Here is a 27,500-nt window from a genome sequence, read left to right on the forward strand (position 1 = left end):
TACCCGGAATTCATTGCTGTACTCATTTCCAACCCTCACCTTACTGGCAGCATCTCTGTACATGGCTCGCACAGCTCTCACTAACCATTCTTCTATCCCAAGTTTCCTCATTGACCACCAGATAAGGGATCGGGGGACCCTGTCAAAGGCTTTCTCCATGTCAACGAAAGCCAGGTACAGAGGTTTATCCTTAGCTAGGTATTTCTCCTGCAACTTTCTCACTAGAAATAAGGCATCAGTAGTGCTTTTACCTGGCACGAACCCAAACTGCATCTCATCTAAATTGATTCGCTCCCTAATTAGTTGGGCTATGACCCTCTCTGTAACTTTCATAACCTGATCTAACAGCTTGATGCCTCTGTAATTATTTGTATCTAAAGCGTCACCTTTACCTTTGTAGCAGTTGACTATGATGCTGCTACACCAGTCATTGGGTATGACTCCTTCGTGTATCACCTGGTTCGTAATACGGGTGACTAGGCTATAGCCAACACTGCCAGATATTTTGAGCATCTCTGCAGTGATTCCTGATGGGCCGGGGGCTTTCCCGGTCTTCATACTCTTAATTGCTTTATCTACCCTGGTACTATCAACTCGGATAGCTGGTCCCTCTATTGGGTCGACATACGGCAGGCTCTCTTTCTCCCATTCATTCTCTTTATTAAGCAATCTATCGTAGTGGCATCTCCAGACCTCTTTCTTTGCATCCTCATTTAGTGCAAGCGTACCATCATCCATGCGAACACATTTCTCTCCTACAACATCACTATTCTCTCTCCTACACTGTCTTGCAACACGAAATACCTCGAGTCTTTGGTCCTCATGGCGCAGAACATTGGCAAATCTTTCCTTATACATATACACATAAATATATACATACACACATATATATATATATACACACACAAATATATATATACACACATATATATTTACACACACACACACACACATATGAGAATGGGCTCCAACATTGCGAACCTGTTTGTTGGTACATTGAGGCCCAAATATTCTCAAGTTTCACTGGTCCCACTCCCGAACTATATGGCCGTTATATTGACGACTGTATCGGTGCATCCTCACTCTCCTGCGAACATCTAGACTCCTTCCTCTCTTTTGTCAAATCTTTTCATCCTGCCCTCCACTTCTCCTGCACTAGCTGTGATACTTCTGTTTCCTTTCTTGACATTTTGGTCAGCATTCATCACTCCACTCACACCAACTCCATCCACTACAAACACAAACTCATACTTCAACTTCTCCTCCTCCCCACTAAACACACCAAGTTCTCCATCCCCTATTCCTCTGTCTACGCAAGCCCTGCAGTGACGACCATGACTAAGACTCAGTCTCAACTCATGGATTGCCACTTAATTCTACGTGGATATCCCCTCACCACTATCCACCCTGCCCTTGCCACACCTACATTCCCTATCCATCCCCTCCCTTACACCCACTCATACATACCCCACCCTCAGCCTAAACCATACCTCACCCTTGCTTTCCCCACTCTCGCCTCTGTGACATCCCAACACCACACTACCACGCACACACTAGTGCTGAACACTAGCCAGCACTCTCACCATCATCCACACACCTACACATGCACACACGCTAACGTCAAGGTCACCAGCCCTCTTCCATATGCACATACGCACTCTCATATACACATGCACGCACACCGTTTTGGGATCACTACTACTTTGTCTCCCCTTCTTCCTAGCTCTTCTGTGTGACCCCTCGGTCCGGCATTCACCATGACAAATCGCTAGTCACTACACATACTTCATTTTCTCTGTTTCTTTCTGTGGAAGAGCGTTGGCTCAAAACGTTACAGACTTTTTCAATTCCTGAGTGTTAAACTAATATGTCTGGTTGTTGTCTACACCACCTGTCTTCGTCTTCTGTTTTTGTGAATTTTTCCTCTATACAAACACACACATACACATATATATACACATATATACATGCATATATATACACATATATACATGCATATATATACACATATATACATACATATATCATCATCATCCTCATCGTTTAACGTCCGCCTTCCATGCTAGCATGGGTTGGACGATTTGACTGAGGACTGGTGAAACCGGATGGCAACACCAGGCTCCAATCTAATTTGGCAGAGTTTCTACAGCTGGATGCCCTTCCTAACGCCAACCACTCAGAGAGTGTAGTGGGTGCTTTTATGTGTCACCCGCACGAGGGCCAGTCAGGCGGTACTGGCAACGGCCACGCTCAAAATGGTGTATTTTATGTGCCACCCGCACAAGAGCCAGTCCAGGGGCATTGGCAACGATCTCACTTGGCTTGCCGGGTCTTCTCACGCACAGCACATTTCCAAAGGTCTCGATCAGTAGTCATCGCCTCGGTGAGGCCCAATGTTCGAAGGTCTTACCTCACCACCTCAGCCCAGGTCTTCCTGGGCCTACCTCTTCCACGGGTTCCCTCAACTTTCTCTCAAGATACTTACACTCTGACAGGTATGAACACTGACATTACACATCCAGCGGAGCATACTGGCTTCATTCCTTGCGAGCTTTCGCATGTCCTCAGCAGTCACAGGCCATGTTTCACTGCCATGTAGCATGGCTGTTCGTACACATGCGTCATACAGTCTGCCTTTTACTCTGAGTGAGAGTCCCTTTGTCACCAGCAGAGGTAAGAGCTCTCTAAACTTTGCCCAGGCTATTCTTATTCTAGCAGCTACACTTTCAGCGCACCCACCCCCACTACTAACTTGGTCACCCAGATAGCGGAAGCTATCGACTACCTCTAGTTTTTCTCCCTGGAATGAGATAGAAGTTGTTTCCTGTTTGTTTACAGTGTTTATTGCACCTGAACATCTGCCACATACAAAAACTAACTTCGTAGTTAATCTGCTTTTGATATTGCTGCACTTCTTATGTGTCCATAGCTTGCACCGGGTACATCTTATAGAGTTACTACCTACTCCTTTTCTACATACTGAGCAGGGCCATCTACCTGAAGGGGTTTGTGTTTTATCTACCTTCATACTTATTAGGATTTTGGTTTTTGCTAGGTTGACTCTAAGGCCCTTCAATTCTAGTCCTTGCTTCCACACCTGAAACTTCTCCTCTAATTCTGATAGTGACTGCGCAATTAGTGCAAGGTCATCAGCATAGAGGAGCTCCCAGGAGCAACCTGTCTTGAATTCCTCTGTGATCGCCTGGAGGACTATGATAAATAGGAGGGGGATGAGGACGGAACCTTGGTGGACCCCTACCTCTACCCGGAATTCATTACTGTACTCATTTCCAACCCTCACCTTACTGGCAGCATCTCTGTACATGGCTCGCACAGCTCTCACTAACCATTCTTCTATCCCAAGTTTCCTCATTGACCACCAGATAAGGGATCGGGGGACCCTGTCAAAGGCTTTGTCCATGTTAACGAAGGCCAGGTACAGAGGTTTATCCTTGGCTAGGTATTTCTCCTGCAGCTGTCTCACTAGAAATATGGCATCAGTGGTGCTTTTATCTGGCACGAACCCAAACTGCATCTCATCTAAATTGATTCGCTCCCTAATTAGTTGGGCTATGACCCTCTCCGTAACTTTCATAACCTGATCTAACAGCTTGATGCCACTGTAATCATTTGTATCTAAAGCGTCACCTTTACCTTTGTAGTAGTTGACTATGGTGCTGCTACACCAGTCATTGGGTATGACTCCTTCGTGTATCACCTGGTTCGTAATACGGGTGACTAGGCTATAGCCAACACTGCCAGATATTTTGAGCATCTCTGCAGTGATTCCTGATGGGCCGGGGGCTTTCCCGGTCTTCATACTCTTAATTGCTTTATCTACCCTGGTACTGTCAACTCGGATAGCTGGTCCCTCTGTTGGGTTGACATACGGCAGACTCTCTTTCTCCCATTCATTCTCTTTATTAAGCAATCTATCGTAGTGACATCTCCAGACCTCTTTCTTTGCAGCCTCATTTAGTGCAAGCATACTATCATCCATGTGAACACATTTCTCTCCTACAACATCACTATTCTCTCTCCTACACCGTCTTGCAACACGAAATACCTCGAGTCTTTGGTCCTCACGACGCAGAACATTGGCAAATCTTTTCTTATCTGCTTCCCATCTGGCTAAATAAACCTGTCGCCTAGCTTCCCTTCCGGCAGATTGGTACAATTCCCTGCTCCCACCGTTCTTCCAGTCCTTCCAAGCCTGTTTCTTTTGTCTAATAGCCCCGTCTACCTCCTTGTTCCACCACCACGTTACTCTGAGTCGAGAGGGGACTTTACACCAGCCACAGATCTGGTCGGTGGCTTTCAACAGGTTGTCCCGCAGAAATCTCCAATTGTCTTCCACGCTGTATGATGCTATATCCTCTTCTATTCCGTCAAATGCTTCAAGTAACTTGTCTCTAAGTCTCTGTCCATTTTCAGGGTCTTTAAGCTTCCATACCCTTCTCCTCCAAGCTGGTCTACTTCTGGGCACCCATATTGCCTTGATCTCGAAGTCGCTGACTAGTAATCTGTGTTGGGGTGTACATTCTTCGCCAGGGAGGGTTTTGGCATTTATAAGCCTCCCTCTTTCTCTATTTCTGGCGAGGATGTAGTCGATTTGGCTAGAGTGTCTGCCGGATCGGTAGGTGACTAGGTGACAGGCAGGTTTCCTGAAGTTGGTATTGCAAACCATAAGATCGGTTGCATCATACCTACATATATACATACATATATATACCTACATATATACACATATCTACATATATACACATATATATATACATATACACATACATATATATACATATACACATACATATATATACATATACACATACATATATATACATATACACATACATATATACATGAATATATATATATATATATATATATATATATATTCACATAAATATATATATATACATATACACAAAAATATATACATATATATATACACAAAATATATACATATACACAAATATATACACATATATATACATATACACATACATATATACACACATATATACATACATATATATATACACATATATACATACATATATGCATATATATATATATATACACACACATATATACATATATATATACTACGTCAAGAATAACTATTGTTTCTTTCAAAAGAGAGAAAGTGTAAATATATATATACATATATACATATATACACGTATATATATATACATAGACCCCTACCCCACCCTACCCACAGACCCCTACCTCTACCCCACCCTCAGCCTAACCCACACTCCACCCATGCCTTCCCCACCTCCCAACACCCTCACATCACACCACACCAATACCCTCGCATCACACCACGCACACCACACCAATACCCTCGCATCACACCACGCACACCACACCAATACCCTCGCATCACACCACGCACACACTACAACTGACCAACTACTTTCTCCCTTCCCCATTTTCACACTACATACGTCAAGATCACCAGCATTCTACCTCCCACACACAGCCCCTCGTTCCCGATCACCGTTTGTTATCTCCCCCTTTCTTAGCTCTCCTGAAATAAGAATTTCTAACTTCCGGTCAGTCATTGTTATGATCGGCCATTATTACGATTGACCGTTGACTGAACACTATTCAATTTTTTTTCTCCGTGTTTTTCTCCTTGTCTCCGTATTCTTTCTGTTGAAGAGCGTAGCTCGAAACGTCAAAGACTTTCCGTATTCCCGAGCGTCATACTAATATATACTTTTGTTATTTACACCACCTGTCCTCGTCTGTTGTTATTATTTGTATATTCTCCCACATATAATACACGCTCACGTGGTCGCACCAGCTAATCCTGTCTCCTCTCATCACACACTACCAACTTTTGGATTCTACCTTCTTTCCTTCTGGATCTGGACTGTTTGATTCTGAACTTTATACCCTCCGGCTGCACCTCTCCTACCCACGGATTACACTGGACCCATCTTCTGATTGGAAATCTCTTCAATATACCACGACGTCTAAAAATCTTTTGAACTTTTCCACTTTTGTAAACCTCCTTTATCATCCTTTTTTACCTTACTTTCCTTCACCTACCGTCTCTTCGTACTCTGGATGTTCCTAATCTGTCTTCTCTAATCTTCACCTATTACTTTGTATTCTTCTCCCTCCCTTTCTTTTCTCCTCTCGTTTCTTCTCTCCCTGTCACCCCATTTTCTCCCTATTGTCCCATCTTCCTTTTTGCTTTGTTTTTTTCTCCCACCTCGCATATATTTTCTTCTCACAACCCCTTTTTCGTTTTTTCTCCTCATGCCTTTATTTTTTCCCCCACACCTGTTAAAAAAGTTTTTTTTCCAGTTTTTTTTCCTTTTTTTCTTTTTTTTCCTTTTTTCCACGTCCAATTTTCTCATCACGCTTGTTTTTTTCCACCACACCTTTTGTAATTCTCCTTCCCACGTCTAATTTTCTTTTCTCTCTCGTTCCATCATGCCTGACTACAAATCTTTCCAACTCACTCTCCACAACCGCCTAAAACTATACCTCCGCACACTTCCCTCTCTATACTTTCAACCTACTATACGACTCTCCTTACTCATATTCAAGAAGACTCATTTCTCTAGTCATATTACGTTTCTCAGTCGCTGCTTACATCACCGCCTCATCCCTAAGGGGTTCCGCCTCCATTTCCACCCCACTCTCCACTCTTCTACCACCATTCTACCCATACTCCGCACCACATCCTACCGCCTTATGCGGGCCACCATTCGCTCCAATCTCTCTAAAATCCACACTATCGACCGCCTTCTTCCTCCAGCCTTTTCCATATTTTTCTCCTCTCTGTCACCCTCCCATGCTCACAATACATTGCGCTTTATCATTCAACTTAATCATCTCTTTCATGCATTTCTTACCGACACTAAGCTCCGCAAACTTCACTCACTCCTCCATTCCTCTACACCCGATGCCACTACCCCAACCCCTCCACCACCCTTCTCCCTCCCTGATGTGCATTCCCCACCCACACCCAACCACCCTGCCTCTCCCACACACACTCCACCCCCTCCCTCCCAGCCCTCCACCCCCTCCCTCCCAGCCCTCCACCATCCCGACCGCCCCTCCTAACCCTACTTCATCCCCTCCTACTTCTATTCCACCCACCCCTTCTCCACTTCAGCCTGTCGTTACCATTCCCCCAGATCTTCCTCTCTCTGAGGCGGAGCGCTCCGTCCTCAATAGGGGTCTGCGCTTCATCCCACTCACTCCATCCTGCAAGGAATTTCAAACCCGTGCTGATGTCCACAGCTTTGTGCGCCGCGTTAGGTTGGGTGCGCTTTTCCATAACACACCACCCGCACCCAACGAGGACTGCTTCACTGACCTGGGCCGACGACCATCCCAGTGGACGCCTGCTCCTGGCCAGTTCCAGGCAGTTGATCTTTTCGCGGGCGCCTGCCAACGCGCTGTGGGCCGGTTTAACTTTTCCAGGCGTCCATCTCGACTCAACATCTCCCCAGCCGAACTCTCGGCCCTTCGATCCCTCCGACGCCGCACGGACATCATCATAAAACCGGCTGATAAGGGTGGAGCAGTGGTAGTATGGTGCGCGGACCTCTACGAGGCCGAAGCTCTCCGTTAACTTCGAGATACCTCATTCTACCGCCCTCTGCCCTCTGACCCCACGCCCAGCTACCAACAGACTGTGTCCTCCACTATCCATGACCTCATCCTCTCCTCCCGTCTCCCCGCCACCGCCTCCAACCTTATTGTTCGCACCCCACGCACCCCCACCATTTACTTCCTCCCCAAGATCCATAAACCAAACAACCCTGGCCGCCCCATCGTCTCCGCCTGCAACTGCCCCACCGAGCTTATCTCAAAATACCTAGACCGTGTCCTCGCCCCCCTAGTGGCTTCTCTCCCTTCCCACATTCATGACACTAACCACGCGCTTCGTCTATTCAACTCTTTCTCTTTCCCTCCCGGCCCTTCTAAGCTTCTCTTCACTCTAGACATCCAGAGCCTCTATACAGTGTTCCCCCACGACGAGGGGCTGCGTGCCCTGAAGTTTTTTCTAGACCAACGCCCCAACCCACAACCCGACACCTCCACACTCATTCGTCTGGCCGAACTTGTCCTATCTCTCAACTGCTTCTCGTTCGCGGGAGATATCTACCAGCAAACCTCGGGAGTGGCCATGGGGACGAGAATGGGCCCCAACTACGCGAACCTCTTCGTTGGTTATGTTGAGGCCCAAATATTCTCCAGTTTCACTGGTCCTACTCCCGAACTATACGGTCGGTATATCGAAGACTGTATCGGTGCCACCTCACTCTCCCGCGAACATCTTGACTCGTTCCTCTCTTTCGTTCAGTCTTTCCATCCTGCCCTCCACTTCTCCTGTACTGTCTCTGACACCTCTGTCCCCTTTCTCGACATTTCGGTCAGCATCCTCCACTCCGCCCTTAGCACCTCCATCCACTACAAACACACAGACTCACACTCCTATCTCAACTTCTCCTCCTCCCACCCTAGACACACAAAACTTTCCATCCCCTATTCCCAATTTCTCCGTCTACGCAGACTTTGTAGCGACAGCCATGACTTTGAGACTCAGTCTCAACTCATGGCTCACCACTTTAGCCTGCGTGGATATCCACCCACCACCATCCACACCGCCCTTGCCAGAGCACGTTCTGTGGACCGTGCATCTGCTCTCTCCCCCCGAACCCGCTCTGCCGTTTCCCTCCTCCCTTTTCCCCTCACCTACCATCCCACCACCCTACCCCTCCAACGCTCCATTCTCCGAGCTTTTCGGCGCCTCCAGTCCGACCCCTCCACCTCCCACATCTTCCCTAATCGACCCCTCCCCTCCTTCAAACGAGCCCACAACCTACGGGACCTCTTGGTCCACAGCTTCTTCCCCAACCCAACCTCCCAACCTGGCTCGTTCCCCTGCTCCCGCCCACGCTGCCGCACTTGCCCTTACCTCTCCAACACCACCCTCCTCACCAGCACCCATCACTGACCCTATCACATCACCGACTCCTTCACCTGCACGTCTACCAACATCATATATTGCCTCTCCTGCTCTCTCTGCCAATCCCTGTACATCGGACAAACGGGGCGCCGCCTGGCCGACCGATTCGCGGAACACCTCCGAGATATCAACGTCGGCAATGACACCCCGGTGTCACGCCACTTCCGTTCTGCCGGCCACTCCTTGCGGCAACACCTGTCTGTGTTTGGATTGTCCATGCACAGGGGCCATCCGGACTCCCGTTTGCGCCGTGAACAGGGATTAATCTTCTATCTTCGCTCCTTTGCGCCACATGGGCTCAACCCCTCCACTCTTCATCTAACCCCCTCCGCCTGTCTCTCTCCCCCACCCTCCCTCCTACCACCCATCTCTCCCCTCCCCCACCTCCTGCTCCGACTCCTACTTCTTTGTATGTCTCTTCACCTCTCTTCATACTTCTCTCCACTCCCACTTCTCTTCACCCCTACTCTTTCTCTCCTCTCTCTTACTCTCTTCTCTCGTACTCCCCCTCTCTCACTCTTACTCTCTACACTCTTACTCTCCTACTCTCTACACTCTTACTCTCTCACCCTTACTCTCTCACTCTCTTCTCCTCTCTCTCACTCTCTTTCTCTTCCTCTTCCTCTCTTTCTCTTCCTCTCATTCTCCCCCCCCATACCCACCTTCCCCTCTTTCTCTCCCCCCATACCCACCTTCCCCCTCTCTCAATCCACCTTCCTTCTCTTATACCCACCCTCTCTCCTCTCTTCCCTCCCATACCCATCTTCCCCCTCTCTTATATCCACCTTCCCCTTCTCCCTCCTCGTCAACACCCCCTCATAAGCTCATCCCACCACACCCCAACACACTCCTACTCTACCTTCCCACTCCACCCCATCCAATTCCTTACACCCACCACCCACCCCTACCCACATACCCCACCCTACCCACAGACCCCTACCACACCCTACCCACAGACCCCTACCTCCACCCTACCCACAGACCCCTACCTCTACCCCACCCTCAGCCTAACCCACACTCCACCCATGCCTTCCCCACCTCCCAACACCCTCACATCACACCACACCAATACCCTCGCATCACACCACGCACACACTACAACTGACCAACTACTTTCTCCCTTCCCCATTTTCACACTACATATGTCAAGACCACCAGCATCCTACCTCCCACACACAGCCCCTCGTTCCCGATCACCGTTTGTTATCTCCCCCTTTCTTAGCTCTCCTGAAATAAGAATTTCTAACTTCCGGTCAGTCATTGTTATGATCGGCCATTATTACGATTGACCGTTGACTGAACACTATTCAATTTTTTTTCTCCGTGTTTTTCTCCTTGTCTCCGTATTCTTTCTGTTGAAGAGCGTAGCTCGAAACGTCAAAGACTTTCCGTATTCCCGAGCGTCATACTAATATATACTTTTGTTATTTACACCACCTGTCCTCGTCTGTTGTTGTTATTTGTATATTCTCCCACATATATATATATACATCGCTTAGCATGGAAAGCGGACGTTAAACGAACACATATATACATATATATACACATGTATACATATACATGTATACATACACATATATACACACACATGTACATATATATAAATATATATACACATACACATATATATATACAAATATATACACACATAAATACATATATGTATATATATATACATATATACACACATACAAATATATACATATGTATATATACACACCCATATAAATACAAATACATATATACAAATATATATACACACATATATATACATATACACACATATATATATATACACACACACAGCACATTCTGTTGTGTCTGGGGAGAGTCATTCTCTTTTGGTGCCTTATAATTTAACAGTCACCGGTAAAATTTCCACTTGTTTCTATTTTATTTTCCTAAAATTTTCGTTGTCTTGCAATATTTTCAATAGTTTTAACTGTCCGTTACTCACACTGCGTTCCTTTTGTGAGTGTTTATTGAGCGAAAACACCTAAATCTCCACGTAGCTCCGGCAGGGGGTGGTGGTGAACCCTACTGTTTTCTTTCACCACAGCTTTCTCTCACTCTTTCTCCCTGTTTTTGCTGTACCTGTATTTCAAAGGGCCAGCCTTGTCACACTGTCTCACGCAGAATCTCTCTGGTGTTTGTGGAGGGCTCAGCTCAGCTACTTGCACGTTAATTTCACGGACAGGCTGTTCCGTTGATCGGATCAACTGGAACCCTCTTCGTCGTAACCGACGGAGTGCCACGAGATATACAAATTACTTTACCTGAAGCATGTCAGCCAGAGCCCCTTACAGATATAAAAAAAAAAAAAGCAGACGATACACAGAGGAATGCTGGGATCGACTAAACTCACAAATTCTTGACATTATTAATAAAAAAATTTTGAAATTTTCCATTCATTTTAATTATATATGAACAATAATTTCTTTCAAATTAAGTTTTTATCATTTATTTAACCAATGATTCGGTGTTATAAGATGTTAATACGTTCGCAAGTTAAATGTTTTTTATAATGTTACGCTTAACATACGACTACCAAACGTTAATACATATAATGTCTTAATGAAAAGAAAAATATAAGGAATAGAAAATCTACGAGATATTTCTATAACTACATTGCAAAACAAATGTAGCTTGAGTAGATGATGTGTCATCTTGATTAACTGGCCCAACAAGGCTTTCACTAACTAATTGTACGAGAGAAGACAAACAAATTTATTCATTAACAAATCCTCTGGTCTTGAGAAAATACGATAAGAAACCCAAAACTAAACCCTGCAGGTAGTTCCCCATCCACTGATTAGGAATTAGGGTTAGTGACGGTTATCTGCCTGTAGTTCATCTTCGTTCCGATATAGATAGGAAGCTAACGAAAGAAAAGTCAGAACGAGTGTATTTACCTGGAAAGAGACACAGAATTGAGAGACATAAATATGGAAGAAACCAAAAAAATTGTTTCTTTATCAAAAGTTCTGTTAGAAAAGGCTCGTGAGAGCACTTAGCTGTTCCAGCGAATCATCCTCACCATCACTGCAAGCCATTAGAAAGGTTTCCCAGCGCCCCCAATTTTTCAACACAAGGTGGTGAACCCATTTTTTGTGTGTGCTGTTTTGTCCCATTTTCTAATTTAATTTTATAAATTAAACTCAAGTCTAAAATTGGCGAATAATTCCTTGCTCTTATCCTTCTTCGTGAGGTAATTATAGCTATTCCAAAAGTCAACCAAAACTGGTGTAACAGTAAACATTTATCAAATGATTTAATATGCCAAATAATTGATTGCTTCTGGCTTAGATCCACAGCCTGAAATTTGGGGGTTCCTTCCATCAATTATTGTCTTTAATATGGATACGACCATAAATATATTTTCTGCTTTATCAGGTTACCCACTTAAACTTTCTCTTTCAACTTCTGGAATATACTCTAAACAAAATAGCCTACGCCAACGAAAACATTTAAAATTAATAGCTTAATATATAAAAAAAAACACATAAATTATAATATCGATCCAGATGGACTATATGTAAACTGAACCTTTCCCCCCTTCTTTTTTTTTTTTTACGGAATCAAACGTTTTAGGCTATGGAGATTCCGATTCTGAAAAAAAATTTTCAAAAATCTCAATTTCAAAATTTCGGAAACTGAAAGAAGCCCGTCGTGTGTGTGTTTGTACCTCCAACATTGCTTGACAACCGATGTTGGTGTGTTTCCGTTCCCACAAAAGACACCAATAGAACTGGGCTTACAAAGAATAAACTACACAATTTCCGAGATTGGCGAAGATAAAGAATACGCACACCCAGTGGTTAGGGTGGTGTACGTATTCTTTACTGCCACCCTGAGATTAATCACTAACATATGTTAAATTTTCTAATAACTTATTAAAACTAAAATTACAACTTCCCTGTCTTGTTCGGGTATCTGAGTTTGGATAAAGATTCATGCACTACCTCAATACTTTATAATGCTATCAATTTCAAATACAAAACGAATCTATCATTCATGAATTAAAAAGTAAAGACAATATAAAATGTTGGCTCAAGTTTCTACAAATAGTTTATTATTTCTTCGACATAATATTGTAACTATTTCAAATTTGGACGGATCTAAGATTATATATAATGTAAATAATACACACATTGAACAATAAAACATTTGTGAGTGTATATTAATGAATAATTTAAACAAGAAATAGTCATTTGCACACATTTCACTCTCCGCTTTCAGAAATTCTTACTTACCTGAAGCATGTCCGCTCGTGTCTTTTACAAATGTAAGAAAGCAGACGATAGACAGAGGAATGCTGGGACAATGACGAAACTTAACAATTCATAACATAATAAGAAGAAAATTAATTTTTTTAATTTTCATTTTAATTTCTTTCTTTTGGAGGTAAATTAAAACCTTTTAAGGACCTACTGCAGTTTCGCACCTCACCTTGAAAATTGCATTTTTAAAAAGAAAAACTGTTTTGGATTCCTAGGTTTTAAATGTCGGAGATTTCGAACATGCAAATAACTCCCCCCCCCCACCACCACCACCACCAAAAAAAACTATAACGTTTTCAAAATTCCCCGCTCCCAATTTGAAATATTTTTCGAAATTTTGTTGCCTCAAGCGAATTAAACAACCCTTTTTGGCACCACATACGTAGATTTTCAGTGAAACTTCTCGAAGTTTATAACTTTTAAATTTGTTCAAAGTATGGTCATGGGTTTTCCAAATGAGGAAGTTTGGTTAATGCTTACTTTAATTCCCTGTCACCAGAACCAAAAACAAAGGTTAATGGGGTCAAGATGTAAACATTAACCCAATAGGGTTAAAAAAAAAAAACAGGTGTAATAGGTGTAAAAAAAATGTGTATTGAACGAATATGAAAACAAAAATTTGCGCTAACAAACCGTGGTGGGTGGGGAGAGGACTTTCAGAACATTCACAAGATCCGATTTTTTTCTCTCGTAACTTTTAGGAAAATGGATATCTTTTCATGAAATTTTATATAAATACCTATCAAACGGCATAGATTACGATTATGAAGAAATTTGTGGGGGAGATCTTTTCCGAGTGGATGGGGAGAGGACTTTCGAAGAGAAAAAAATTCATAAATTATACTTTTGCTTGAGTGTAATGGAAATAAGTTTGAAAAAAAAAAATAGCGGAGGTAAAGAATACACGGACCACCTGTTTTTGGCGCAATCCTAATCCTAACTCTAACAGCCAAAAACGGGTGGTGTGCGTATTGTAAACCTTCGCCCTATTTACACATTCGAACTTTTTATCTCCGGGAATTTACTGATAACGCTAAACGGAAGAAAATGCATACATAAATTAAGTAATAAATGAATAATTCATATTAAATATGTCGTAAGGAGTTTGCTTCCCAACCACATGGTTCCGGGTTCAGTTCCATTGCGTGGCACCTTGGGCTAACGTCTTCTACTATAGACTTGGGCCAACCAAAGCTTTGTGAGTGGATTTGGTAAACAGAAATTAATAGAAGCCTGTCGTATGTGTGTGTGTTTATGCCTGTGTTTGTCCCTCAACTGCGTTAATATGTTTACATCTTCGCCATTAAACTGCTTGACAAAAAAAGACCGATAGAACCTCGGAGTCGACTTTCCTGGCTAGGGACAATGTCCTGTCCACTCCCATGTGATGCAGTCTCCTCAACTCCGAGTCACTCAGACAGCATACTGCAGCCACAGCCTGCTCCGCATCCTCTGGCACCTGCAACCAAGCTCGCTTTACCCTGGTTAGGACGTCTGCCCTGTTCTTTTCGGAAGGCACAAAAATTACGCTGAGCTCCAGATCGAACTCAGCGGCTAGCTCCTGCAATATTCCCAATCGGCGCTTTACCAGCATCTCCGCAGCCCCTTTGGTTCGCACCCTCCGCTCATTGGTGATGACTGCCGTCACCCAACCAAGCACAGTGGCCGAACCGGTTCTAATTTCGATGGTGGACAGCCCCCACTTCAAGGCCAGGTTCACCCCCCCTTCAGCACGGCATCCAGCTCCGCCACATTGATATGGTTTCAGTCATCCATCTTCCTGAGCCAGGCTGCATCTTCCACCACGGTGCCTCCCATTTCTAAGACAACCCCTATTGCGATGCTACTGGCGTCACACCAAACGATCCCACTCTTTGATTTGGGAACATACCAACTGCCCCTCACTGGATCCTCTGCTCTCACTCTGACCAAGACTTCCTGCATCATGTCGGTCGTTTTCTCCCCAACTCTGTCATTCCACTTTGCTCCTTCGGCTCGTCTCTTGATGAAGCTACATGCTGTCCGGTGCCATCCTGCAACCGGGTAGTGTCCCACCAGCTTCCCGCACACCGAGAACAGTTCCCGTCTACTCACGCTGGTGCCCAGTTCGGGGATCTCGTTCCCACGCCGAAACACCAACGCACCGGCCTTGTCTCTCCGTAGCTTGAGGCCCAGTGCAGCGCCTCCCTCCATGGCCTCTGGTGGCTTGGCGACCAATCCGAAATTCTTCAGGTGGCCTATGACCTCCGTTGCTGGCATTATGGTTTCGTACACAAGGATGTCATCGATGTACGAATTGGTGGCCCTTTTTACTCTGTCCACCTTTCCCAGGATGGCCTTGAGAATTGTTGCCATAATTTTTGGCGCTGAATTTAGCCCAAACCCCAGCCTGGTCAAACAGTATGTCCGGCCCTTATACCTAACAAGCTGATGCTTCCACAGTCTGTCAGCCACATGCACCTGCAGGTATGCCGACTTCAAATCGACGATCGTGGAGGCCCCTGTCATCTGCCTCCATTCTCGCAAGGTGTCCCCGCAGACATCTGTGGCCTCGCCGCCCGTATGACATGATATGTGGTCATTCAGCTCTCGGAAGTCAAGCACTGGTCTGACCTTATGCTTCGTAGGCTGTACCACCGCCATCAGCGGCAGGACTCCGCTCTCTCCTTCTTCTTCCCAAGGGATCAATATGCCCTCCTTAATCCACCGCTCCACTCCCCCTCGAACTCGCTTCTGGCATCTCCTTTCAAAGTATGCTGGTAGCAGCCCACTTTATTTTTTAACGTCGGAGGCTCTCCCCTCCAGTGCCACTCCACTGTCCATCGAAGGCGGCACGAAAATCCTGGTCTTCAATGGTGTGCGCGGCATAGTTTTCTTCGCGGTTCTCACCAATGCACGGCGTCGCCATACACGGTTTCCCCGCGACCCCGAAAGTCACACCGGCCTCGTTGACAGTGACACCTCCTAAACGGGTGATTGCACCACGTCAATCTCATCCACCAAGTGGCCAACTACAATTGCTTGCAGCGTCAGTTTTCTTCCCTGCACCTCAGTAATGCCTTCACAGCGTACCTCTCTTCCGTCGACTGCCCTTACACTGCTTTCTCCACTCTACGTCTCTACCACTCCCGGAGTCATCAGGGTCGTTGTACAGCCTGTGTCCACGAGGGCACGCGACATCTTCCCCTCCACCAGCACATCAACAACGGGTAAAAAAAAATGCGCCTTTATTGATCCAAAGGGATGATCATTGGCGCAGTAGTCTCCCTTAGACCGTTTCCCTGCAGACATTCGCTGGCTATATGTCCCGTTTCTCGACAACGGTAGCAAATGACCTCAGGCTTGGGTAACTTGCAGTCTCGCACCATGTGCGGGCCCTGACACCGGAAACACTGTCCTTTGAACGGTCGCACACGTTCCTTGTTCGATCCCTCTCCGCTACTCCTTGGTCGGCCACCTTTTGCTGTTGCCGTTGCTGCCAACGGCGTCGATCTACAACACGAAACTAACATACGAGCCCTCGTTATTATATCCGCCATGGGCATGGCGTTCACGTCCGGCAGTTTCTGCAATTCGACCGACATGTGGTCAGGAAACCCAGTTACAAACGCCAACTTTACTGTTCGATCCAGCGATTCTCCCTCGTACCCCGCCAGTCTAGCCAACCTCCTAAGTTCGTTGGCAAACACGTCGACCTGTTCGCCAGTCCACTTCGCTCTCCCCAGGCGAGCGTACGCCTCAAACATACCTTCTGCGAAGGCCTCCATCAAGCGGATTTCTATTTTCTCCGCGCTAACTTGGTCCCTCTCTTCCATCTCTAAAAATAGCGCCAACGCCGGACCATCCAAGTACAGTGGTAGAAAGCTTGCCAAGTCGCCTATCCCTTGGAGCTTCGCGACAAGCTTCATCTTTTTTAGCCACGCGAAAGGATGAAAGGCAAAGTCGACCTCGGCGGAATTTGAACTCAGAACGTAAAGACAGGCGAAATACCGCTAAGCATTTCGCCCGGAGTGCTAACGTTCCTTATTTCTTTATTGCCCACAAGGGGCTAAACATAGAGGGGACAAACAAAGGGATTAAGTCGATTACATCGATCCCGGTGCGTAACTGGTACTTAATTTATCGACCCCAAAAGGAAGAAAGGCAAAGTCGACCTCGGCGGAATTTGAACTCAGAACGAAATACCGATAAGCATACTGGCATGCTAACGTTTCTGCCAGCTCGCCATACACAAGAAAGCTGGAATAATGATTAAAGCTACCAATTTGTAACATTAATATTAATGAATTTTAAGGAGGCGATCTGGCAGTAACGTTAGCATGCCGGGCGAAATGCTTAGCAGTATTTCGTCTGTCTTTACGTCGTTGCGTACTGAGGTTGATCTAATCGACAGGCCCTCCCCATAAATTTCAGGCCTTGTGCCTAGAGTAGAATGAATATTAATCCTATTTATTTCTTTTAGGGGTAAAATAAAACACGTTGTATATGGGGGGAATCTTTTGTTTGGCTCACTTTTTGAAATTTTAAAATCAATTGAAAATTTTCACAGAAAAGATCCTATACAGGTATTATAATTTCATTTATATAAAAACAAAGTATTAGGTATGCATAAGTAAGTTATGCATAAACAAAATTTCTGAACTTAAATGCATTAAAACAAAATTAAACTAATAAAAAAAGAGTAAAGAATAGAAAGTCAGCGAGATATTTTTATAATTACCAGAGGTGGGTACCGTTAATCCGTTAAGCAAAATGTTAATCCGTTAATTCTATGAAAACGTAACGGAAGTTAACGTTAATCCGTTAACTTTTACATAAAAAAGGCATAGCTACTGTTTAATACCCCACCGACTTTGTTGCCTCGTAACTTCCAGAAAAATGGATACTTTTTAATGAAACTTTCACCAAATAATCGCTTATACCCTGTAGATTGAGTATATGTAAAGATTTGCTGGAAAATTTTTTCCGAGGGGTTGAGGAGGAGTTTCGGAAAATTCACAGGATCCGACATTTTCCCCCTCATAACTTCCTGGAAAATAGGTATTTTTAATGAAATTTTATTCAAATATCTTTCAAACGGTTTAGATTATGATTACAAAGAAATTTATAAGGAAAGTTATTGTAAGGGGCGGGGGGGAGGAGTTTCGGATCAGACGGCCTACATAAGGTGGAATTTCTCTGTTTTGACGGGGATTTTTTCCAGTGTTTTTCACCAAAGCCTTTAGAATGATGGGAGGCATCTTTTCACGAGAGAAAAAAAGAAAAAAGTTTCGAAAATGTTCTTTTTCACTCCCGCCACCCCCTTACCACTCCAGTCCGAAACGATTTTGGCCATTCTTTTTTTTTTTTTTTTAATACGCACTTAAAACCCGTGAGAGAAACGTTTTCGGTTAAAAAAAAATTGTCAATAATTTCAGAGGAAAATGTGAGATTTAAAGGAGAGGTGGCTGTTGTTTCTAGCACATCCCAAAACTTCCCTCCTCATTTCTTTCTCACTCACACATCTATTGATATTTTTCAATTTTTTTCTCCCCATAAACAAATTTTATGGAATGGTGATGTCAAAGTAACACATGTGTAGTCCCAACCAAGCGAGGCCATGTTATGTATGTGTGTAAGAAAAAAAGAACACCTAAAAATATCTTTCGTGTTCATATTCATCTGTCAAATGTAATGCTTATTTGTTCATGTTATTTTGAATTATTCAGGTTCAAGAGGAATGTCCACAATATCTGCTTGTAACTTTGTAAATTTTTTACATACAGATTTGAAATTTTGTCAGTCGGTGCTTTTCTAGCAAAGAATGATGACAGAAACATATTTGCTCATTAATAACACCTCTGGATATGAACAAAGACGATAAGAAAGATACGTTCAAATTTTGCCATTAGTTTCTCATCTAATGAATGATAGAAATTAAATTAGTCACTGTTATTATATCAGCAAGAGTCGTCTTTGTCCCGATATAGAGTGGAAGCCAGCGGGTAATAGCAAAACTTTCCCCAAAAAAAGACACAGAACTCGGAGGTATAAATGTAAAAGAAATTTTTTAAACAGGAGAAATTTCATTCTTTGAACAAAAATTATCTGTCACAGAAATAAAATAATCGCTCAATTCCTTGCCTTTTTTTGCTTTCTAAGAGGTAACGACAGCTATTCCAAATGTCCAAACCCGTCACATGAGACTGGTGTTACAGTAAAATTCGTCAAATAATTTAAACCTACCAAATAATGGGGGCTAATGAGAGGTGTGAATCTACATTTGTCCCAATTTAGTGGTTCCTCCCATCTATTATTGTCTTTATCACAGATCCCTAGACCATAAAAGTTAATATAGTTCTATATTTCTGAGATTAAGAATTTATATAAAGCACACTGTTTAAATTAGTTGGACTGGTGTCTTCGTCTGTTACCTATAAGTGACTGCACTGCATTAACCAACGTCTTCATTCACTATACTATTCCAGTTGTTATTAAACAAAGAGGCTTATAAAACCTCCATTGATGTCTTATGTTGGCTATGTACCAATTGGATCATACAATTCTATATTTCTGAGATGAGGGATTTATATTATGTACACTGTTTCAATTAGTCAGACTGGTGTCCTCATCTTGATTGTTGCTTATATTTCGGCTGTTGTACAGAAACATAATGAAAGCAACAATCAAGATGAAGACACCAGCCCAACTAATGTAAACAGTATACATAAAATATATTTTCCACTTTATCAGTTTATACACTTGAATTGTTTTTCTTTTATCTCTTGGAATTTAGTATAAATTACAAACTTATTACGTTAACGAAAGCAAATATAAATATTTAAAATATTTTTAGTATTAAAATTAATACTTGATATCAATTAATTCCAAAAATACATTTAAAATGTATAAACCAATATCATGTTGGGATCTTTTTGGTTTGACGGGCAACACTTGTTTCCTTAACGAAACTTTCAAACTTGGGATACTGGTAGAATGTGTCATATAAAACATCTTTTTCTCTTAGCCTTCTTAACAAAAATTACTTCTTAATAAGTTATTTCATGTTAAAGTTGTTGTATTTCTGTAATTTCTGAAATTACCGAAATACGACAATTTTTTACATGAAATAACTTCGAATACAAAATTTTTTATCTGTTCTATAACACAAAATATACAAGTATTCGAAGTTTGAAAGTGTTTCGATACCAAAAACACTACATAAAACATAAATGACAAACGTTGCCTGTCAAACCAAAAAGATCCTCATGTTGACTACTGAGTTTTTTTTCTTAATGAGTCAAGACCAAAAGAATTCAGAAAGGTAGAACTAAAGCATGGTCTCGGAAATGGTGAATTGGCGTGGTTTTATACCAAACCTAAATGAAAGTGGTTTTTCGTTGTATATAAAAATGAACAATTTCCAATATCAATGTATTAAATTTTCTAATTACCCTTATTAAAACTAGATTTATAGCTGCCTCGTCTTGTTTATGGAATCTGAATTTAAAGAAAGAGATTCTTACGCTGCCTACATGCTTTATAATGCAATCAGTTCCAATTACTAAATAAATGCAACATGAAGGAATTAAAACGTGAATATAATATAAAATGTTGGATCAAATTTCTACAAATAGTTTATTTGCAATTTCTTCAACACAATATTGTAACTCTTTGAAACTTGGACACATTTATTACAATAAATCATCTAAGATAGGTCAGTAGACGATCTAATCTAAGCATTGGATACCTTATACAATAATACCACATCACAAAATATGTGTGAGTGTATATTAATGAATAATTAAACAAGGTATAGTGATTTGTTAACATTGCTGCTGTCTTCATTCAAAAGATATACCATCAAGGTGCATATATAGTGAATTTTTTTTTAAGGGGATGCAAGAAGAGTGACGTATGTGACATCACATAAAATAACATTTTTTCACCTGAAATGTTAACTGGTAATTACTCTGAATTTCTCCAGAGCAGAATAAAATAACTTCATGGTGTTTATTTACGTTGATCTTGAAATTTCAAAAAATGCTAATGAGTTTGCTAGACAACAATGTCCAGAGTCACAATTCTCATTTACCTGGCGTGACGTGCATGACAAAAATGGATGTGACATAAATGACAAGTTTCATGGTTTAGTCAATGCTGTATAGATTTGGAAAAAATTATCCCAGTATCAATATTTGGTCGAAAATTAACCATTTCAGCGTACCTTTACAGGTGTATAATGGGCATTCTAAAAATTTTTGAAAACCTGTTTTGGTTCATCTCTCTTGATAATGGCTCTGTTGAAAGTATGGAGGATGTTTACTGTCACAGTTCCGATTATTATTAATTTAGAGGTGTGTTCCCAACTTGTCAGAATGATTAAATCAGTTTATTTTCGACCAGCTATTGATATTGGAACAATTTCTTCCAAATCTATACAGCTTTTTATTTGTACCACCTGGTTAACTCTTATTTTCAAGTTCAGATTAATTTGCTATTTATGATGGAAGACCTTGAATATATAAGGAACAAGATGTGGAGATGGCAGTTGTGGATGTTAGTACTTAAAATGAAACTATGAGAACTATTTCTATCACCATCCCCACCAACTTTTTCTTTTTCCTTGGTTCAGCATCTGACATATGGGAAAGTGAATTATAGATTATAGAAGCTTAGAAGATCTAACGTTATGCATCAACATTTAAAGATTTCATGCTTATAGTTCCTTTTGTATTAAAAACCATAGGAGTTTGTTAATGTCAATTTTAGCTTTTCTTTTGTATTTATAATCTTTTGAAATACTTCTCTTTCTCTTACCTTTTAGATTGATCAAGGTGACCTTGGAATGCCTTCAGCTGACTATTTTACTTCAAAAGAACATGAAGACAAATTGAATGCCTACAAGAAATTTGCTGAGAATGTTGCAATTACATTAGGAGCCACTTCTTCCGAGGCTGAAAAGCAAATAGATGAAGCAATTAAACTTGAAATCCAAATTGCAAATGTAATGTATTTACACTTTTCTTTATTGATTTCTATTGTGATTTGTACCTAATTTATCTAACTCTTCCTGGCTATCAATATATTAGGGTTGCTGCTCAGTAGGTTGTATTTCACAAACACAGTTCGACCAACTTCCTTGTATTCAGCTTGGGCTGCAGGCAAAATTAAGCAGTGTTTTCCTCAGTGGAGATGACATTTTTTGTATTGTCTTGAGATTTCAGGTCATTGTTAGTTGACAGTTGAGGAAGTTTACGAATCCCGGAAAATCTTGGTGGAAGAGGAGGTCAAATTGGTGGTGATTTAGATTGTGGTCTTGGTGGTTGTTGCGGTTTACCATCTGTGCCAAGATTGCTCTCTATCTGTTTCGCCTTATCAATAGTTTCCATTGCTGTATCTAACGTTATGGTCGTTAGCAGTTCAATCATGGTTTTCATTTGTTTCTTTTGCCCTGCTTCTTGTTCCTTGAGATTGGGCCATAACTCGTCGTTTGCTGACTTGCTTCTTGAATTGGTTTCATTCATAGAGAAGGGATTCTTGTTGGTCGAAATAACCTTGGAATCTCCCAGGTAGTCGACATTCTTTGTACTTTCTATCATCCATTTGGGTGGATGGAAGATTCTAGTTCCGATGTCAAACTGTTGGAGTTGTTTTTGCTGGACGGCCTGTAAAGATATTTTAAGTTTGTTGTTAAATTTGTCCTCCTGTTGAGCTCTGATGGCCATGTTTATTAAGATCTCTACTTGTTTCCAGTTGTCAGCTTTTGATTCAGCAACAGCATAGTTGTGGAGAGCCTCTGTCAAATATAAAATTAGGTTCAATCCCAGAGGTTGGTAGTTGATATATTTCTTGTTACCCATCAAATGTATAGCTACTTCGTAACACTTGATTGCAGCATCATAAATGTTATATTCCAAATAAATTGCAGCCATCTGCACATAAGTTGCAATGAAATGTGTATCCTTGTTCCCTGCTTTTTGACTGTTCTCTAAGGACTTCTCATATTGTTTCAGTTTCATGTAGATACAGTGTAGATTATAAGAAATTTTGGCTGTGCTATCAGCTGCAACCGTCTCGATTTGTTGGGCACCTTGAAGGAATTTAGCCTTGTCATAAAGATTTGCTGCACTGCTTCACACCTCGGTGAACTCTTTCAGTGGAATCAACGAAGACATGTTGTACTTAACTATTTATAATATAATATAATGCCAATTATATAATCAAACTTTTACAAAAGGTTGACAGTGATTATGGAAGGTCGACATGTTCAATGGTTTGGCCTGTCTATAAAATTTAGAAAAAAAATACGAAGATGAGTTTAGAATGAGTAAGTCTTCAACAAGAAATTATTTAACTTAGAAGAGATGCGTTGAGTCTTTAAAACACTTTTTAGCTATGTCACGTGTCGATATTTAACGCACTTGTCACGATAATTATCAAAAGGATTGGCATCACTTTTGTACGCAAAGACGAAAACAAAATGTGTAACAGTCGATAAAACACTGCTATCTTATTTCACTCAAAACACAACGGAAATATGAGTTTGTTATTGTAAAAAAGTGTAACTAATGTTATTGGAAACCATGCACAGCTGTTAACACGATAGCAACAAAACAAACAAAGTGTTTTGTTGTTAATGTCCGGCGTAAGTGTTGACTGCTATTCAATGAGAAGATTTCTTCTATGTCTGTGGCGGGTCTTTCAACCATTTACATTCGTTCAGTTGTTGTTCTTCAAAATTTAAGGCTTCAAACGTATATATGTATGTATGTATGTATGTATATATATATATATATATATATATATATATATATATATGTATGCATATTTTATATATATATATGTCAGGTCACTTATGAGGCTCTCATAAGTGCTACTGGTAACATGTAATCCAGTACAACCTGTTGCATGGTCGGGTTGCCGGCGACTAACTTGGCACCCCCACCAGGCTATCCTGGTGAGGAGGGTTGCTAGAAACCCAGCAGGATTAAAAACAAGACCTGTTGAAAGCTCGGATGGACCTAGTGCAGGCTCAATGGTTATCTAGCAATAGCACAGGTACGCAGAAATTCCTGGATGGTGTCTGGCGTGCTGAAAGACCACTGGGAGTGAGGCACCCCTCAGCTTTTGTTGAAGTATGTCTCTAGAAGGTCACTCTGATATAAAACCAGATATGCAGGGAATGGCATTGGACATTTTGGGGATCTTTGGTTTGTGCTAGAGATCACAGCCCTCCCACAACCCTGAGCCTGCGACTCATATTGGCACCAGACATCTTGCTCTGGCCTGTCTCTGGATAATGTCAATAAAGTGGAGAGGATCTACGAGGTGTTGTGCAAGCCTTATTGGACCTAAAACTCTGCACAGGTATTGCTGACCTCTGCTCAATATGTGCATTTTTTTTTCTTTCCCCCTATATATATTTATCTTATTTTTAGTATATATCTATCTTATGTTTAGTATATATTTTCTTCATTTTTAGTATATATTTATATATATATATATATATATATATATATATATATATATATATATATATATATATATATATATATATATATATATTTTCTCTTTATTTGGAAGTCCTGCGGCAATGGGAAGGTGGTGTCATGGCTCATGACACTTTTACAGGGGTTCCAAGACTGGTGGGAGGGAGAGAGAAAAGTATCCTCAAAGCAGTGACCTGTCTTGAGTACTTGTAATAGAGTGGACACTCCTAAAGGAACTCAAAGTGCCAGATGGTGGTGTTACACTGGGCAGTAGATTAAGTCCACCCAAGTGGGCCATGATGAGATTTAAACACAGAAAAGAAAAAGCAATTCATTTCAACATTTTTTACTGTTCTGCCAATCCTCTGCCTTGGATTTGTAGTTGTTTTATTGACTTGAAAGGGCAAAAGGCAGTGTTGACCTTGGTGGGATTTGAATTCAAAGTATAGGAAAATGGAACAAATACCACAAGGCATTTAATCTGATGCTCTTACAACTCTAATTGTCACATTAGCATATCCTCTTACAGAAACAGAAGAGGATTTTGAGCAAGTCCATCATGTATGTATATGTAGGTATTGAAAATTCCCAGACTAGTTCTGTAGCATGCCAACAGATGACAGCACACAGTTGTGTGCATAGTGAGAGCTAGCACTGACCTTCATGAGGTAGTGTGCCGAGTAGCATTGCTGTGTTTACTTCACAAGTTGTGAAATTTGTATTTTTGTGATCATGTGTATGCTGTAGTCTGTGATTTTTGTTATGGACAGGAAGTTGGAACAAAGAGCCAACATGAAGTTTTGTGTTAAACTTGGGAAGTCTGCTATAGAGACATTGAGCATGCTTTGGCAAGTTTATGGCAAGGAGGCAATGGGTCGTATACAATGTTCCAAGTGGCACAGGTGCTTCAAAAGCAGAAGTACATAGTTATATACACACACACACACACACACATATATATATATATATATATATATATATATACATATACATACATATATATATATATATATATATATATATATACATATACATACATATATATATATATATATATATATATATATATATATATATATATATATATATATATATATATATATATATATACAGGGTGTCCACAAGGTCTGGGTACATGGAGTAGGTAAAAATCATAACATAAACAATTAAATATAAGAAATAATAATTTCTTAAAGTATGTGTTCATCCCCATGTACCCAGACTTTGTGGAAGCCTGTATACACACACACACACACATACCAGGTGCAGGAGTGTCTGTGTGGTAAGAAGCTTGCTTCCCAGCCACATGGTTCTAAGTTCAGCCAGGGCCAATGTCTTCTACTATAGCCTTGGGCCAACCAAAGACTTGTGAGCAGATTTGGTAGATGGAAACTGAAAGAAGCCTATCGTATATGTGTGTGTGTGTGTGTGTATTTGTATGTGTGTCTGTGTTTGTTCTCCCATCATTGCTTGACAACTGATGTTGGTGTGTTTACATCCCCATAACTTAGAAGTTCAGCAAAAGAGACTGATCGAATAAGTACTAGGCTTACAAATAATAAGTCCTTGGGTTGATTTGTTTGACTGAAGGTGGTGCTCCAGCATGGCCGTAGTCAAATGACTGAAACGAGTCAAAGAATAAAAGAATATATTTATTTATACATATACATACACACACACATATATATATATATATATATATATATATATAATTATTACAAATTAAAAGGGTAAAGATTTATCAATTTATTAATTTATTAATAAATCAACAATTAATAATTTTTACCAAGCCCTTCGGTATGTAAGCACCATTATCGGTGGAGAACTTATTTAAAAGTTCCCATACATTTATAAACATAATTAAGGGATCAGCAAGCATTTGCTTCACCATATACCGAAGTTCAGAAATAGCAGCTAAAAAAGCTGAGACTCCAACAGATAGCATTACTTGTAACTCACAAAGGCAAAAACAAGAAGAAAAAACAATGAAAACTAACCATTTAAAGTTAAACATAGACGCGTTTCTGGATTATGAATGGTAAAATTCAATTTCCGTCATTGGTATGATATTCCAGTAGTACATTCGACTGTGCTAGCAAACCGAGCAAGTATGAACGAGTGAAGATCATGCCTCGACACAATCTGAAAGCACAACTGAACTTACCTCGGCCAGTCATTCCACTACTTCCACCTCAAGAAATTACCATGTGCGTTACAAACAATACCGCAGAAGCTTATTTCTGAACTTCGGTATATGGTGAAGCAAATGCTTGCTGATCCCTTAATTATGTTTATAAATATATATATATATATATATATATATATATATATATATATATATATATGCATATATCATCATCATTGTTTGACGTCCGCTTTCCATGCAGGCATGGGTTGGACGGTTTGACTGAGGACTGGCAAGCCAGAAGGCTGTACTAGGCTCCAATCTGAGCTGGCAAGGTTTCTAAAGTTGGATGCCCTTCCTAACACCAAGCACTCCAAGAGTGTTGTCGGTGTATTTTATGTGCCACCAGTGTGAGGGCCAGTCAGGCAGTACTGGCATCAACCATGCTTGAATGGTGCTTTTTACGTGCCACTGGCACGGGAGCTAGTCAGGCAGCACTGGCAATGGCCACACTCGAATGATGCTTTTTATGTGCCACTGGCATGATAGCCAATCAAGTGGCACTGGTAACGACTACACTCGAATGGTGCCTTTTACATGCCAACGGCATGGGAGCC

The 27,500-nt window shown here is 41.5% G+C and overlaps 2 protein-coding genes across 2 annotated transcripts in view; one reads left to right on the forward strand and one right to left on the reverse strand.

Moving 5' to 3' along the window:
* Positions 1-27,500, forward strand: part of LOC106877475 (neprilysin-1) — a 117,961-nt gene that overhangs the window by 64,007 nt on the left and 26,454 nt on the right. Inside the window, exon 7 of the mRNA XM_089342861.1 lies at positions 22,094-22,273. Coding sequence (XP_089198987.1) covers positions 22,094-22,273 — 180 coding nt within the window. The remainder of the gene's footprint in view (positions 1-22,093; positions 22,274-27,500) is intronic.
* Positions 22,414-23,406, reverse strand: LOC106877478 (neutrophil cytosol factor 2-like). Its single transcript, XM_014926388.3, has one exon. The coding sequence runs from the start codon at positions 23,286-23,288 to the stop codon at positions 22,557-22,559; it is 732 nt and encodes a 243-aa protein (XP_014781874.2). The 5' UTR covers positions 23,289-23,406; the 3' UTR covers positions 22,414-22,556.

Source organism: Octopus bimaculoides, chromosome 26 (genome assembly GCF_046866305.1).
Source record: "Octopus bimaculoides isolate indiv1 chromosome 26, ASM4686630v1, whole genome shotgun sequence".
NCBI lineage: Eukaryota > Metazoa > Mollusca > Cephalopoda > Octopoda > Octopodidae > Octopus > Octopus bimaculoides.

What these genes read in the sequence shown, in the direction of transcription:
- LOC106877478 (XM_014926388.3), bottom strand. Translation starts at nt 23,288, where the DNA reads ATGAAACTGAAACAATATGAGAAGTCCTTAGAGAACAGTCAAAAAGCA.